General features: G+C 46.1%; 1 protein-coding gene across 1 annotated transcript; it reads left to right on the top strand.

Annotated features, from left to right (window-relative positions):
* The first annotated feature begins 1,722 nt into the window (after positions 1-1,722).
* On the top strand, positions 1,723-9,703 carry LOC119170514 (putative gamma-glutamylcyclotransferase CG2811). Its single transcript, XM_075887190.1, has 3 exons — positions 1,723-1,961; positions 3,680-3,865; positions 9,278-9,703. The coding sequence occupies exons 2-3, from the start codon at positions 3,680-3,682 to the stop codon at positions 9,650-9,652; spliced, it is 561 nt and encodes a 186-aa protein (XP_075743305.1). The 5' UTR covers positions 1,723-1,961; the 3' UTR covers positions 9,653-9,703.
* Positions 9,704-17,451: the final 7,748 nt, after the last annotated feature.

Here is a 17,451-nt window from a genome sequence, read left to right as displayed (position 1 = left end):
TAAAGCAATTAAGTACACCAAGAATGCTTTTGATTACAATGACCACTTACATCCGGTCCCTATGAACTGAGGAACTACTGAAACGTAACTGATTGCATCTATACAATAAATCGTTGCGCAGAGGATGCCACTTGGTCTAACGTTTCCACAAGTGGGCATGTTCCCCTCAAGGCATGCAGCAGCGTCAATGCATTTGCTTCCTTGACCAATATATAGAATTGCGCTTGCCGAAACGTAGCTACATAGTTTCAATTAAGTACTTCTATGTTAATTTCTTCCCAGCTTTCTAACATTGTACAAATGCAGAGAGTGTGCAGCGAATTGCCCTGACTATTTCACTGTATAGTTTGCTGTCCTCTACACTTATTTTACTGGCGTTAACAACTGCCCTTCAAAGCTATGTTACATAACTTCCAGTCATCGTTCTTTCTATTTCTTGCTAGAGAGAAAGATAATCTGAAAGGACACTTGAAACAACCTTAGTGTTCATACTGCAGAGAAAGGAAGACTGTGTTCTATACGTACAAGGCATCACCCCCTTAAGCACCGTATCTCGCTCAAGTTTCAGCGATGCACGCATTTGTGTACTCTACGAGGCACAGTTGTCAAGAGTCGGATAAAGGTGCTTCCTGGTAAAAACAATGGAAGAATCAAGTGACCTCGACTGTCCCTCCGACTGCAACATTGCGGGTTCATTTGGCTGTCCAGTATCGTTGCAGGAGCGTTATGATAAAGAAAAAAGTACCACAAGTTGGCGCGGTCGTGTTCACCCGTCCGAGCATCCGCACGGCAAGGCCGGTCGTATAGTCAGTGTGACCTCGAGTCCACTATCGTACTTTTCATAAAATGCATGTGATCCCCGCTATAGTTCTTCTTTAATAAAATAGCTGATTAAACATGAAGTTAGTACTGAAGATCATGGCAATTGGGTATCCATGCATTTCCTGCCGCTCATGTTTATTGTGGCTTGGTTTGTTCACCTATTTTCACTGATATTAGTTTTTCGTTTTTGTTTGCTTAATTTGTTATCGTTACTCGTTTTGTCTTTTCTCGGTGTCCACGTTTGCTTAAAATTCCGACATCACCCATAATTACGGTCTATTACAGAAAGGTGTCTAGAAGGCGTTGAAAAACACTGCTCCCAAAAAGTAATCGGTTAAATACCAAGCAGTAAAAAAATAACTTCAATACATTTGGTTAAGTTTAAGCGAAAACCGACCGCCTGTGGTTTCCCGCGATTCCTACAATTTCGCGTCATATCTATAAGCTCGCTCACTTGGATGAAAAACAGCATGAGCACCCAAGAACCTCGCAACAGTTAAATACATTCGTTCGGGCGTTGAACGTGCATCGTCGGCTTTGTCGCAGCTGTGGCTGCGAATCGAAGTAGAACTCGTGATCTGCTCTTATTGCTTTGTTTGTTCACAGCCCTGCGGCTGCCCGTAAAACGTATACACGTGCATTGCTCGTGTCATAGAGGGTTTTCGGATGCACGATACGCGAAGGAGAAGCTTTTTTACCACTGGCGCCGGATAAGCAGCTGGCTCGTAATTAACCTTTACTAGCTGAGTAACAGACATCTGGCTCTCTTTTTCTCTCTTCTCCCTCTCTCTCACACATCTCCACTCTATCTCTGCTACTCTATATACCTCTCGCCTTTACCAATTCTTTCATATATCTCTCCCGTCGTCTTTACATCTTTGTTCTCTTTCATCATCTTACTCCTATATTTCACTCTCACTGCGTGATAACAATAGAGTGCTTTAAACGCCCAACGTTGAAACACGCGCTCAGACTAGTACGAGCTGATCGCCGGAGGTGGTTCGCACGTCGTCAGCGAAGACTGTACGATTCCAGATCCCACGTACGGAAACTTTGGGAAGTTCTTTCGAGGACTATTCGGCCCTTGACAGCCACGATTCTTCAACGGGCCTACAGCAAAACAAAACAGTCACGCTACGGTGAGTTTTCTTCCAGCGTATCTGTTACTGGAATAATGCATTCAAGTGCACCTCAACGGGCATCCTATTGCAGACAACATATTGTCCGTAAAAGTGTAATACTTTTTTTTAAAGCGACACGTCTTTCATTCAGAGCGTGGACAGGCGAAGGGGGTACGAAAAGCCGCGTGGTTAAACAACGGGTAACTCTACCTTGGCATCCATCATTGGTGGAGCCAAAGTGTGTGTTGGGATGTACACCCTCACTGTCCCCTAAATTCTTACAAATAGAATGCGTGCATATATACCCGATAATACTCAAACATACCACGCACCTTAAAAGTGGTATAAGACTATATAAAAGCAAGTCATACACACTGCCCCTCCCCCCGCCACCCGCCCCCAGCCGAAGAAAGTTTTTGTAGACTCCAACATTGCATCCAGCTCTTGGTTTTGGTAAGAAAAAAATAGTAGACCTTCCTCGATAGGAAGGTGTATAAGAACTGCATATTACTGGTACTTGCGTGTACGGAGCAGAGACCATGAAGCTTACAAAGAGCTCGGTTTAATTTAAATTGAAAACCACGCAGCGAGCAATGTAAAGTAAGGCGATAGGTGTAACCATACGGAACAATTAAAGCACATACGTTCAGTGAACAAACGGGTGTTAGGAGCATCTTAATCGAAATAAAAAAGAAATTCGCATGGGTAGAGCATGTCGCCCATAGGCAGGATAACCTCTGGTCATTAGGAGTAACAGGATGAACTTCAAGAGAGTTCATTAGCGCAAGGGGGAGAAAGAATAACGAGTGGGCAGATGAGATAACAAGTTTGCAGGTATGACGTGGCCGCACAAAGCACTGGACCGGGTTGATTGGCTGAACATGATAGAAGTCTTGGTTATGCAGTGGGTGCAGTCAGAATGATCATGATGATGACAATGACTACGATGATGATGATGATGATGGTGGTGGTGGTGGTGGTGGTTTATCATGACGATGATGAAATAAGTAGAGCGAGAAAGCAGAAAGAGAGGCAAGACATGCACGCTACCGCGGTCAGCGCATCTGTGAAAGCTGTTTATGTAGCATGCTGTTTATGCAACATTGGACAATACACTTCCAAAAGGGAATCTATATAGCACAAGCCCCCTCTCCGCCTTGCTACATATATATATATATATATATATATATATATATATATATATGAAAAAAAAAGGAGACACATGTCGAAAAACGGAAAGGTTTCTTTACGTTTCGGCCGTGGGACCGGCCTTCGTCAGAATAACGGTTAGAATAACCGGCCTTCGTCAGAATAATGGTTATTCTGACGAAGGCCGGTCCCACGGCCGAAACGTAAAGAAACCTTTCCGTTTTTCGACGTGTGTCTCCTTTTTTTTTTCATACTATTTACCGGCGTCCAAGAATTTATTCCCTGCAATTATATATATATATATATATATATATATATATATATATATATATATTACTATATATATATTATATATATATTATATATACTATATATATACTATATATACTATATATATATTATATATATTATATATATATATATATTACTTTTTACTCATTTCACTGAGTCAGTACTGATATTCTCTGGCTTCAAACTTTTTGTACGACAACGGCACCACGTACAGCGTACAACACAGTACTTTAGTTGTTCTCCATATCGGTTCTATTTCTTGTCTGACCCGCTAACGAACGGTTTACCCTGCACAGATGACGCACTGCGTGTTCGTCTACGGAACTCTCAAAAGTGGAGAGACGAACCACAGGATCTTGACCGACCCAGCCAACGGCCACTCCACGTTCCTCGGTGAGGCGAAGACACTCAAGAAGTGGCCGCTGGTTCTCGTGTCCCCTTACGAGATACCGTGTCTACTGCCCTGCGAGGGCTTGGGCCACGTAAGTGTCAAGTGCAACATAAACGCTCCTTCAAAGAAAAAGAAAAAAAAAGGACAGCGCTGAGATGCTTGAAAAAAAAAACGAAAAAGATCAACGATTACGATATATAATCCCCAATGTGAATTCTCTGCGCAGCTTCATATTGCGAAATGCTAGTTGTGTTTGCAGATTCGGCTATACCCAGTCGTAGATCTGCAACGTTCGGTACATTGCCACAGAAACTACCAGCGCTCGAGTGCTACGCACACTGCTCTGTGCATTTTAGGCGTCGCGAACCAAGCAAAATGTCGACAGCCCCCGTTGAAGCAAGCAAATCCAGGCGCATTGCGCGAGGCTCACATTGTTTCCAGGTTGCTTTTGGGTCGTTGCTAGGCTTTACCTTTCCACATTGATTCTCAGCACATGTCCTAAATCCAGAGACAGGAAGCTCGCGCTGAAGCCAAGTGTTCACACCAATCATAAATGTGCGCGCACGTAAACCTATACGGCGTAAATCAATACCTTTGCATGGGGGTCTTCTCGCAACGGCCGTTGTGTTCCTCGTTTCCTGCACCATCGTGTATACTCTATGGGTCTTTGGCTCGCCGCCGTTACTTCGCAGCCATTTCTTGGGCTAAACCTTGCCTTCTTAATTTTCAAGGGGCCCTGCAACACTTTTTGAGCGTGGTCAGAAAACGTTGCTGATTGGTAGTATATGGCTCCCGACAACACGCGAGCCAAATAATATAGCGAAACACGTGACCTGGAATTCACAAGAAATTATCAAAGTCAGCTGAAAATTGCTTTCTCTTCTCTGGGCAAACGACAGAAGACGCTCAAAAAAGCCCATCTACCAGTCATTGGCTGATTTGAATATGGCGCGCTCGGTCGTTACAGAAATCGCCGCGGGAGGCCGCAACTTGCTCACGCGTGCCTGCGTGATTTTACACTGAAAAGCCGCACATTCGAAACAAAAAAGAAAAAAGCGCTCAAAGTCACGAGGCATGGGTGACGTAATTTCTATGCCCCTTCCATTCCTCCCTGCTTAGCCTCTAGCACTTTCGTCGGGACGAGAGAAGAGAGAATGCGATTGCACCATGCGGCAAATCTTTGTAACTCCACTCGCACTGGACGGATTCCTAAAAATTTTGCGACGTTGAATTCGTAAGGCAATAAGCTCTTCCACTTAATTCATTCCATTGTTACTTGAAAAAGTGTTTCAGGGCCCCTTCAAGTAGAGCAGGGCGGGGGGGGGGGGGGTGGAATTACCCGATATATGTGGCACGAACACCCGTTTGTGGGGATGATAGTTCTATGACGGGCCGCACGCACCTATTACGGCAAGCCTAAACAACTTCGCTGCAAAAGAAGGCAAACTTGAGCCACGCGACTGTACAAAGTATTTAACGCACATTCTCGCACTGTAGCGTGCACTTAACGGAGATAACACTGACGTCTCTGTTCTGACGTGGGTGTCGACGTTATGCCCATAAGCTACCCATTAGTCATTACACGACAGTGTAGCCGTCGTGCCGAGCAAGCCAACGATTTGCGCCCAATTTACACAAGGGCATTGATCCAACTCGTAGCGCTTGGCTCTAAACAATGAAATGAATGAAGGCAATTCCCGAAATGCGTAGGAACTGATTTTAGGTGCGAAACACTTTAAGAACCAGGGCTTTTATCCATCCAGTCCAATCATGCAGCGTGACCACGATCCCCGCAAACGCTCGATACAGGCCATAAAGCAGCTGTCAACCCTGAAAAAAGGTGTCAAAATGACCAAATAAGGAAATCGCAGCGCCGCGCCTTCCCCTGGTGGATCGGCGCTGGGGCATTATGGGAGAGCGGAGTGCCGGCAGTCAGAGCAGACGACGCTTTCCCTCTTTCGCCTGCTTCCATCGCGCGCCGTGAGTAGTTTTGGCTGGTGTAAGGAGCTGCTATTATGAAAACACGCGTCTTCTGATCACTCTGACTTTCATTCGCGCATACTAGACTGTGTTGTTCGTCGCAAATAACCGTAATCATCTCTGAAGATGCGGAATAAAGAAAGCGGCGGACACACTTGCTCGGTTCTGGAATGTGATAATACGCGAAAGTCACTGGACGATTCATTCATTGCTTACCCGCCACGGTGGTCTAATGGCTAAGGCACTCGGCTGCTGGCCCGCAGGTCGCGGGGTTGAATCCCTGCCGCGGTGGCCGCAATTTCGATTGCGCCAAAAATGCTTTAGGCCCGTGTGCTTAAATTTCTGGAGCCATTCACTACGGCGTCTCTCATAATCGCATGTGGTTTTGGGACGTTAAACCCCAACACTTATTCGTTCATTGCTTGGTGCTACTTTTTCATGGCTTCGATATTTGTGGTGCTGCAGACAAGTTGGACCTTTGTTATCTATGCCCTCACTGTGACTACGGGGCTGAGATTTTACACTTGTGGTTTACCCTGTAATTAACTACGCATATTTATTAAGACAAGAGGCTTAGATACCTCATTATAAACTCACAGGGCCCCCTATTCATCCGCCTAAGATGATTTGATGGAGAAGACCATCTTCTTTTATCTTTTCAGTCGATGTACTGATCTTTCCCCGCCAGTCTTCGACTGTCAGCAGGGTACGTTTTGCTTTGGGTGTGAACCCATGTTGCGTCGCAGCCGGGGGAGAGCACTGGTGTAGCTTGGGCATAGGCAGGTGCCGCTGTGGCTTGAAGGAGGCCAGTGCCCCTATCGCACCCCCGGCCGACGCCCCAGCCTGCCACCATTCACACCACCCTTTGAAAACTTCCAGTATACCTAACAAAGTTTGCACCGCCTCCAAAGTCGGAGGCACTGCAAAACTGATTTTGCATTGCCTCCATGATCAGACCACACTGCACCAAGCTCGGATGTCATGCGATGACGTGATCACGTGAAGTCACGTGATGTTTTGATGACATCACAATTTCAGCGATGCCTGACGTCATATATGTTGTCATCACGTGGTGTTCTTTTTTTCGTTCATTCGACATCGCCGACGCGGGACGCAAACGGTCGAGTTTCACGTTTGATGAGGCATCCAAGGTTTTCGCCTAAATTGACTATTGGTGGCTTTGGCGTCCCGCGGCGTCGACGTTAACAGGAGTGGTGCAAAAATCATTGCGTGATGGCGTCACCACACGTAGTCATCATGGCATCACGGATCACCAGAATATGTAAGCTCGTCATGAGGGTTCCATGATCACGTCATGAGACGACATCGTCGCTTTGCACTGCTTTGTTATCGTATGATCGACCCACCAATCACGGAGGCCGAGCAGAACCACGTGAGGTGCTGAAAGTTTGGAATGCCTCCAGTCATAAATCAGTGCAAAGCCACTTTAGGTGCAGAAAACATTCGCGAGGGGGGGGGGGGGGGGTAACCAATAAATTGACTGAGCAAAGAAAAACAAACGGCTGTCGCCTTCAGGTCGCCTTGGCTGAATGCATAATAAACCATGCTAGTTTTTTTTTTTCGCTGTTACGTAGTGTTTATTTTGCTGTTTACTGCATGGTTATGATGAATCACATTCGATTTTTATTAACCATAAACCTAGAGGCTTCACCTATTTTCGCTTCGCGCATCTTTTCTCTTTCTTTTTTCCTGTGCCATGACAACGAGCGCTAGTTGTAGTTTCATGATTATCGATACAAAAGCTACACTCACCATCAGTTTCTTTCCCATTGTCAGCTTGTGTAGGCGCTGTTGTGGCCGTCTATACCTTTCCCACACAGAATGAGGCTTTCACCATTGCTTTTAAAGTCATTCTCACCATTAACAGCCTTCCACAGCAACGTTTTCTGGCTTAAACCATCTGTGTCCAGATATTGAGTGCATATTATCACCGTAAGAATGTTCATGCTGCGTAATTTTTTTCTTCTGAATACGGCTGAGGCGAGTTCTTCAAATGTTTTGTCCTTGCCGTTTTGGCAAAGGTGACAGAAACGGTTGTATGTTTTGGGCAGCTTGGAGAGGCAGATTTATACAAATGACAAATTACCAAATTAACATAATCATAAACTGTAATGAAACAAGAGATCATGGGAGCTGAAACAGTAAATTAGAATAATGTGTGAATTATGCACACTGACATTCATTCCGTTGTATATTTTTTTCCAATTGTTAACTAGTCATGACCTTTTGCGCAGTCAGGTCCAAAATTCATAATTAGCTTAAGTTCCAACTCACAGTCATGGAAACGGGAACTCCTAAGAGACAGCGGGTTTTACGCTATTAGAAATCGAATATTGCATGCGAAGTATCCGCTCTATGGACGTGCTGTTAGCTGGTTTTTACTACTCTCAGCGTCCAAAGTGCAAACTTTCTCACACGCAGCATTTGAAACAGGCAATTAGTCTTCAAATATGCACAGCATAGTGGGTCTCGAACTCATTGATAAGGGTGGAATTTCGACATTATCATTCGCGAAGTGCATGGTCTTGTATTGCGTATCGCGTATCACGAGTGACAGTCCCCGACATAATTAATGAAACAGTATGGTCATACTGACAATAAAACAAATAACAAAAGCTTCCGCTACGCGGAAATACGATCAACGAAGCACAAGCGACTCGCCGCGAAAGTCGAGAAAAAATTGCAATTGAATGGGCCTTTCCACGGGTACGTGAGCAATTTCCCAACTTGTTAATAAGTCAAGGATACTAGTGTTTCCTGAATGCATGTTCCTCTGGGTGGTGCCTCTTCCGTGAGCGCAGATTCAAGAAGGGTTATGACGCGCGAAATTCCCGCAACGATGCCTTCGTACGCCCACTCGCTGTGGGAAACGGGGTGAGCCAATGCTTCCGCGAGCAGACGACACTCCGCCGGCGCTCCGCTTTCCCGTGATGCTTTGCAGCCACCGTAGGAGGGCGCGCGTCAATTTCCGGAAAGGTCCATTGCTTTCGCGACGGGTGAGAAAAGAAAGTGCGTGCAGGCGCAGTGCCCCTGCTGCCACCTGTTAGCCGCTCCGGCCATGACGAACACGCCTCGACTTTCTACACGTATACAAACCTATATCACCCTATATCCTCTTTCCCCTTCCCCTACAAGGCACTGCGCCGTGTCGCCCAAGAGGCAGACAGAGATTGGGTGTGTTTTTCCCTCCTTTCTAGAATCACTCAATAAATCAATCAAAGCTCTATGGTATGATAGGGGAAACAATTGGCGCAGTACGTTGTTCCATACTGCGAAATAAAACAGCCGTTATCAAAGAGAGACCAACGAGTTAAAATACAAATACTGTGTTCTTTTCAGGCTTCCTCGCGTCTCCGTTATTTATTTATTTATTTATTTATTTATTTATTTATTTATTTATTTATTTATTTATTTATTTATTTATTTATTTATTCCTTTGCGCGATCGAGTAGACATGTTCAGTGCGGTGTGTCCGATATCATCTCTATCTTACGCGATGCAGGAGGTGCGTGGCGAGGTTTACCAAGTGGACGACCGAATGTTGGAGGTCCTCGACCGGCTCGAGTCGCACCCCGACTACTACGTCCGGTCGCAGGAAGACATCCTCATGCTGTCGCAGCCGAAGTCCCCGACGGAGGCGTGCGTGGAAGGTACAGCACCAACACCACCGACGGAGGCCGGAGACAGGCGAAGAGCGTGGATCTACTTCGTGCGCAAGTTCGAGCGGCAACTGCTGTCGCTTCCGACCGTGGCACAGTACACCGGAAAGCCGGAAATCAAATGGCCGGAGCTCAAGGGCGATGAGACCGCACGAACATTTCTGGACAACGAGTTTCAACACATAGCAGCAAGAGCGCTAGGCGGGTGTGGGAATTAGCGTTTGCCAAACAAGAATGAGAAAGGAAAATTAAATGGGTGTTTTATGAAATGTCTGCGGGTAGCTTCCTCACTATATTAGATGCCCTGCGAGGCGAATCTTATGAGAATTAGAGCTAAACGAAACATGTTTTTGTTGTTATTGTTTTATGGATCACCATTCATGTTCTGTGCTGCTCAATTCAACGATGTTCAGTTAGAAAGCTTTTCGCAAAGCCTTCAATATTGCTGTACCGTTGTTATTATTGTGATATCGATTATAAATGAACAGTATCCACATGTTTTCGCCGTCACCATCCCCGTAATGTTTTCTATATAAAGGTCAAACTGATAAAATCCCGCCACACAACATATGTCCTAGCTTTTAACCACCAGTATAATCTCGTGAGCGGGGGCGACGGACGCGGCTGCAGCAAAGGTCAAACGAGAGGCTACTCAAGCAGAGAGGAAACTATAGCATAAAAAACAGCAGAGGGGTAAATCAGCTGAGCAGCAAGTGTGAAATTTGATTGTAAGGGCACGGCCATGATCGCTGACGCGCGCGTTATCTCGACGTAGGCATCATCATCATCAGCAGGAGCTACAGCTAGCCTGACTACACCCATGCACTGCAGGATAAATGCCTCTCCCATGAACACTGTGAAGACATTATTCTCTGTAAAAGCACCCAGAAATGATATTGTGTTATAGCAGCACCACTTAGTTTCTAAATCATCTCAGGGCGAAGCGACGATGAAAAGGGGGAGGTGGAGGGAGAGGGGGGTTGAACCCCCCTTCGGCTACGCCACTGCCTATATGATGCGTCAATCAACGACCTGGTATTGTGCTTTCTGCTGCCACGTTATACCTGCGAACTCTTTAATTTCATCGGCCCCCCTAACTTTCTGTCTCCCCCTCGTGCGTTTGCCTTCTCTGGGAATCCAGTCAGGTAGCCTTAATTGCCAGCACTTATCATGCCTACGTGCTGCGTCCCCGGCCCATGTCCATTTATTCTTCTTGATTTCAACTATGAGATCCTTAACTCCGGTTTGTTCCCTGACTCATTTTTCTCTCTTCCTGTCTTTTGAGGTTACACCTAACATTTTCCTTTCCATCGCTCGCTGCATCATCCCCAATACAAGCTGAAGTCTCCTTGTAAGCCTCCAGGCTTCTGCTCCGTAGAGGGTTAGTGGCAGATTACCATTCATGATTTGAGAATGCTTGTCAAATGTGATCCACGCCATCCTCATTCTTCTAGTCCTTTCACTCTCATGGTTCAGCTCCACGGTTACGACCAGTCCTGACCTGTCCTAAGTAGACATATTCCTTTACAAGTTCCAACGTCTTTCCACCTATCGCAACGTGCTGTTTTTTGCGGACACTGTTGCGCATTACTTTATTTTGGTGCATAGTAATTTTCAGACCCACTTTTCTGCTTTCCGTGTCCAGTTCCATAATCATTAGCTGTAATTGGTTCCTTGAGTTACTCATCAAGGCAATGTGATCAGCAAATCGCAGCTTACCAAGATACTGTCTATTACCTCTTACCCCTAACTCTTCCCAATCTAGAGCCCTGAAAACCCCCTGTACACACGCGGTGAACAGCATTGCAGAGATAATGTGTCCCTACCTTACACATTTCTTTATTGGTATTCTGTCTATTTCTTTACGGAAAACTATGGTGGCTGTGGATACGCTGTAGATTTCTTCCCGAATGTTTACGTAGGGCTCTTCAATGCCCTGATTCTGTAGTGCCTGCATCACAGCAAACGCCTTCTCGTATATGAAGGCTACGTAAAGGGGTTGGTTGTACTCCACGCATTTCACTATCCCCTGATTGATAGTATGAATATGATATATTGTGGAGTAGCCTGTATGAAATCCTGCTTGGTCCTTTAGTTCATTGAACTCTGATGTCGCTCTAGTTCTATAGGCTAATATTTTTGTAAATAGCTTGGAGAGAACGTACAGTACACTGATCGACGAGTAATTTTGACCTTGATTTCTTCTTTCTTATAGATTAAGATCATGTTGGCATTCTTCCAAGATTCTGGTACTTTTCCCGACAAGAGACTTTGCGTATTAAGGTGGCCAGTTTTTCTAACACAATTTCTCCGCCATCTTTCAGCAGGTGCGTTGTTGCCTTATTCTCACCAATGGCTTTACCTCTTCGCATACCTTCTAGGGCGTTCATTATTCCTCCTATCGCTACTGGTATGATGTAGAGTCCTTCTGGGCTATTATTTCTTCTCACTATATCACTTCCCACTATATCACTCTGGTTGTGTCGGCTTCTGTCCTCCTATCCCATTTACATATTGGTTATGACATCACCTTCCTTGTCCCTGCAACACCTTTTTAACATAGTGAGAAAATGCTGCCGATCGGTTGTGGAGCCTCCCGAGAACACGCGAGCCAAATAATATAGCGCAGCACGTTGCCTGGAATTCACGATAAATTATCAAAGTCAGCTAACAATTGCTTTTTTTTTCTCTCGACAAATGACGGACGAAGCTCAACGATCACTTGTTGAAGGCCATCTATCAGCCATTGGCTGATTTGAATATGGCGCGCTCGGTAGTTACAGAGATCGCCGCGGGAGGCCGCGGCTTATCCACGCGTCGAACTATCGGTTAAGAAGAAAGTGAAGGAAACGGAGACTGACATGTGGAAAATGGGCATGATTAAGAAGTCCGCACTAGAGATCTATCGAACTTTTAAGCAGGAAATTGCCAAGGAAAGGATCTATGATAATACTCGGGGTAGTTCTCTACTGTTTGAGGCCAGGACGGGAGTACTGCGAACCAAGACATATCGGGCCAAATACGAAGCGGTAGACACAGTATGCAGTGCGTGTGGAGAGGAAGAAGAAACTGCCGAACACTTGATAATGTTCTGTAAAGGGCTTCACCCTATAGTTCAGGATGATGGCGCAGAGTTTTTCAAAGCACTGGGGTTTAGGGACCGGGAGGACAAAATAGACTTTAAGCAAGTAGACTTAACTAGAAGGAGGTTATCTGATTGGTGGCTAAAGTCAAGGCACGAGTGAAAATTAAACTCTTCACTGCAAAATACGAATCCTCAAACTCACTTTTTAAGGAAAAAATGAATAAATATAGTTTTGAGTTCATTAAGTCTTACGGCTTGGTGGCGCTAGCCACCGCCCGATCTAAAGGGTACAGCCATATCCATCCATCCATCCATCCATGCACGCGGGATTACACTGAGAAGCCGCGCATTCGAAAAAAAAAAACAAATAAAGTGCTCAAGGTCACGAGGCGCAGGTGACGTAGTTTCTTTGCCCCTGCCATTCCTCCCTGCTTAGCTTCTAGCGCTATCATCGGGACGAGAGAAGAGAAAATGCAATTTCAGCGTGCGAAAAATATTTGTAGCTGCACTCGCACCACACCAATTCTTAAAATTTTTGCAGCGTCGAGTTCGTAAGGCAATAAGCTCTTCCAGTGAATTCATTTCATGGTTACTTAAAAAAGTGTTTAGGGCGCCTCTGATGATGATGATTATGACATGGTGTTTATTGGCGCAAGGGCCAAAAAGCGCCATGAACTACGATGACTGAAAAGCAATGGTACGCTAATGAAGTGATATGAACAGGATACGAACAATGATAGCGTTGCGCGGCTGTAAAGGGGCCTGAAATTGCGCGCCCGAGGGCGGGTTGATACTCAAAAACATTAAAATCATGGCGGTGACGTGAAACGTGTGGCGCTGGAATAAATGGTGGGGTTGGTTGTGAGGGGCGCCGCAGCCGCGACTTCTGTACAAAGGACGAGCTACGGATCATCTCGTTGTATGGGGGTGAAAACTATGCACATCTTTTAAAAACGTAAAAAGTGACTGAAGTTTAGAAAGCGGATCCCTACCGATGAGCATGACAGGATGTCTACTGGTATAGCTGCTGTCGGTAGGGCAATCAAAGTGTGTTTTTTTTTACCTTAAATAATCTTAACCACTACACTGAACCAGGATGCGGAGTACCGTAAGCGGATCTCCACACCTCTCACAGATGAGTTGGTCACCGCCAGACAAAAGCTATGAATGTGTAGAATGTGTGGGTCCTCTCTGCAGCCTCGTAAGTGTAACTTGTGGGTAGCGTGATCTCGACACTGATGGCCAATTTCCAAGTATCGGTTTAATAACATGTAATTTGTTGTTAACATGTTCGGGTTAACTGGCGGAACATGGGAAAGGCCTTGGTCCTGCAGTGGACGTAGTCAGGCTGATGATGATGATGATGATGATGATGACGACGATGAACTTATTGTCTGTTTGCCTATCCCATAGGCACTGCCAGCACGCCCTGAGATCTAGTCGTAAGAAAGGTTTCATGTCAAGTGAAGGGACGGCCATGGGTGTATTGGCGGGTGCGTGGTCATGCGCAGACGCAGACAGCTGGTCTTCTGCCACGTTTCAAGCGATCTCACTGTGCCCTGGCACCCAGCACACAAAAACATGTCGTTTGAGTGCGTAGATACAGCATAAAAGATAGAAACACACGTAATGGACTTTTATGCTTTTTTTGTGTGTGTTTTCAAAGCTCTCACGACGCTCAGCAAATTCGTGTATACAATCATTTCAGGGCCCCTTTAAGAAGTAAGTGACGCATTCTGGTTCTCACTTGTATTGGCAGCTGGAGGTTCCCGAGTATGTACAGACATATCCAGGCTTCAAAGCAGCTGTAATGAAGCCCATCCTGAGAAAGACCGAGCAAGAGTTCAAGGACAAGTGTGTATGTGTGTGTGTTTGTGTGTATATGTATGACGTGCTTCTTGCCATTCGCCACCGTCGAGCCCTGCACTGTATGATGTTCTACGATAAGACGTTCTCAAAATGATAAAAGCGTGGCGGTCACATTGACGCACTTGAAGCAACTACTAATGTGGAATAAAAACGAATTTTCGTACCCAGGGGCGACCGTTGTTTTATTTGGAGAAAACGACAAACAAATAATCATGCACATGTAAAATCTAGTTAATTAGAGGTCACTGGGATTGTGAAAGATCAATAAAACATACAAAAAGCTGGATGTAGGGAACTTGGAATTACTGAAAGTAATGAAAGGTAGTCGTTTGCTGTACCTGCTACAGTTAGATGCTCTAAGGGGTACTTAGCCAGAAATAACCGTTCCCAACTCTGCCGTGAACCCCGGAAAGCGGTGGGTCTCCCTGCTTTTGGCGAAAAAAAAAAAAAAATCCGGCATCGTGGTCAATTAGGGTTGTGCTTCACTGCAGCACAGTGGTGACATGCGGGCAGCGAGTCTCTTGCTTCTCGCAGCGTGCCGTGGTCCCATCGTTCGCTCATTCTTTATGGTAAAACAAAGAATTTATTTACCAATAAGAGGCCAGTGCGACGGAATTCTCGCAGTATTCTAGCCCGAAAAACATGATCATTGAAGTTTTCGAAGTAGGCGTTGAAGGCAAGAACTCCGCCAGCAATACAAACCTGCGGTTTGCCGGAGCAACTGCCTGTCACAGGTTCGCATTCTTCGCGAATTCCTTCAGAGCGTCTTTTATTATACTTTTCTTTTTCCAGAAATAATGGGCAAATTATGACGCGCTGACGGTGCGAGAAGCATGCGACATGCTGCCCACGTGTCACTGCTGTATTGCAGTGAAGCACGTTTTTTTTTTTTTGATCACGCACAACATGGTAGCTTTTACTTTTTCTTTCTTTTTTTTCTCTATATCTGCCAGCAGCGAGGCTGGGGTGCTTCAAGTGTCACTCATTAGTATGGCTAAACTGCATTGTCTTGCAGCTCTTAAATTCTATATTTTCCATGGATTTGTGGTGAAACAAATTGGGATCGGGAATCGCCACATTACTCCCGATGTTTTAAATTCGAAGCATTTCTCAGCGTACTTCGGCGACTTTGAGCGTATCTATCTATCTCTCTATCTATCTAGCCTCTTACATTTGGGTGCTCTCGTGGTCACCCCCTAACTTGGCGTGAACCAAAATTAGCATGGGAGGGTAAGATGGTTTGGCGAATATGACGCGTTGGCCCAGACCTGAATAATGTCACAATCCCGTCGTGTACGTCGTCAAACACTTCCCGCCAGACAGTAACTTATACCCACGGGCGGGTAAGGGCCACTGGTATGCGGGTATGTGCCACAGGTGATTGTCACTTAATATCGACTCAGAAACGACAACAACACACATGGCCAATTTTAACGCGTGAGCGTTAAGCAATACCCGACATCGGTAGCGTCGACCCAACGAAGGCATAGAATAAATGTCAGTGTTAAGAGAAACCTGACACAGGCAGCGTTGACCCCCCGGCGAATGCAAATAATAAATTTCAGGGTCCCAGCAGGAATCGAACTCAAGCATCCTGCGTGGCAGTCAAGCATTTTACCAGAGAGCTATGCCAGGTCTCGGAACTACTTTTCAAATAGATGCTAATCTTCGTTAAACGTCAATAGTGGTTGCAGTGCTGCCTATAGCCAATTTTATAAACGTTACATGTGCACTCCCTTGACACAGCCGTTACATTGCGTTAATCTTAATTGTGGTTAGGTGTCATGCGTCGTAGCAGTGATTTATGTAGCAGCGTTAGGGCCAGCATGTTCGCAAGCATCAGCACTTCATATCGGCTTCTGGTGTTGCTAATACGCATGTTCCAGTTGACATCGTTGCGCAAGTGCGCACAACTGGTTATATAAACATCTGAAACTCTTCAACATATGTTTGTGCATGCAACATTTGTATATATGTAGCGTCATTTCATGACGTGTCGCTCAGTTAAAAAAAATGCAAAACGATCCCCTTCCCTCCGCATGCTTCGAATAACGTCGATTCCCAGGTACGCGGGATCTGCCGAATTTTTTAACTAGGGTACATCCTCGAACAACTAGGCATAGGTTATCAAACGCAACACGGAGAAAAGGCAGACGTGCCTGCGAGGGCGAGGGACAGAATAGCGGTCCCTCCGTTACCGAGAAATATGCACCCCGTGTATCACGCTGGTAGGAGAAAACAGACGGGCGCGGGATTTGCAGAGGAAATTCGGCAAGTGCAAAGAAGCGGTCTTCGTTGACGCGGCTCGCTACGCGCGCAAGCGCGGCTTCGTGGCTGCGGTGGTCGATCACGAAGGCGAATGCAAGACGTGCGTTACGGTTCAAGCCCAGCACGCAGAGACGGCCGAGGAGGTGGTAATCGCCCCTGCGGTGGCCATCACTGAGGCCGAAGTAGTGATCAGCGACCCGCAGGTGGCGATACAAAACTATGCTAACGGCCGGGTGTCCCGGGAGGCGCTGCGAATATTGACGATCAACGCGGAAAGAATACGAAACGAAAATGATACATTTGTGATATGGACACCTGCCCACACGCACTGCCCTCTGGCCGGCAACGAGGCTGCAGACGCGGCGGCTCGAGAGCTCACGAACCGAGCAGCTGCGCATGCCGACGCCGCCTCTACCGAGGCCACACGCGGAAAAGTGTGAAAGTGGGAGGAATGTATGACCAGCTAAAGTGCGATTACGCAGCACTACAAGCTCGGTAGGCGTAAATTCCCACCACCACATAGCAAATTAACTAAGAAGCAGTCAGTTGAATGGGGAAAACTCCAAACAAACACTTTTTCCAAATCCAGTGATCTTCCGCCTCTGTTACCCTGACCTGTATTCGACAGATAAATGCAAAGCATACGAATCCCGGGCAACGCTGGGGCATATGTTATGGGAGTGCTCGAGTCTCAATGACGCAGTCAGCAGTACAAACCAGGAGGCAGTCTCGAACCGCAGGGCGCGCTGGGAGGCGGCTCTGCTCAGCTCCGCATTAGAACAACTATGGGCCGTC

This window comes from Rhipicephalus microplus, chromosome 2 (genome assembly GCF_043290135.1).
Source record: "Rhipicephalus microplus isolate Deutch F79 chromosome 2, USDA_Rmic, whole genome shotgun sequence".
Taxonomy (NCBI): domain Eukaryota; kingdom Metazoa; phylum Arthropoda; class Arachnida; order Ixodida; family Ixodidae; genus Rhipicephalus; species Rhipicephalus microplus.
Note: the sequence above shows the minus strand (reverse complement) of the source record. Positions and strands in the feature narration are given on the sequence as shown.

Coding starts and splice junctions, on each gene's coding strand:
- LOC119170514 (XM_075887190.1), top strand. CDS start 3,680: ATGACGCACTGCGTGTTCGTCTACGGAACTCTCAAAAGTGGAGAGACG. Junction 3,866..9,277: donor CCTGCGAGGGCTTGGGCCAC/GTAAGTGTCAAG, acceptor TACGCGATGCAG/GAGGTGCGTGGCGAGGTTTA.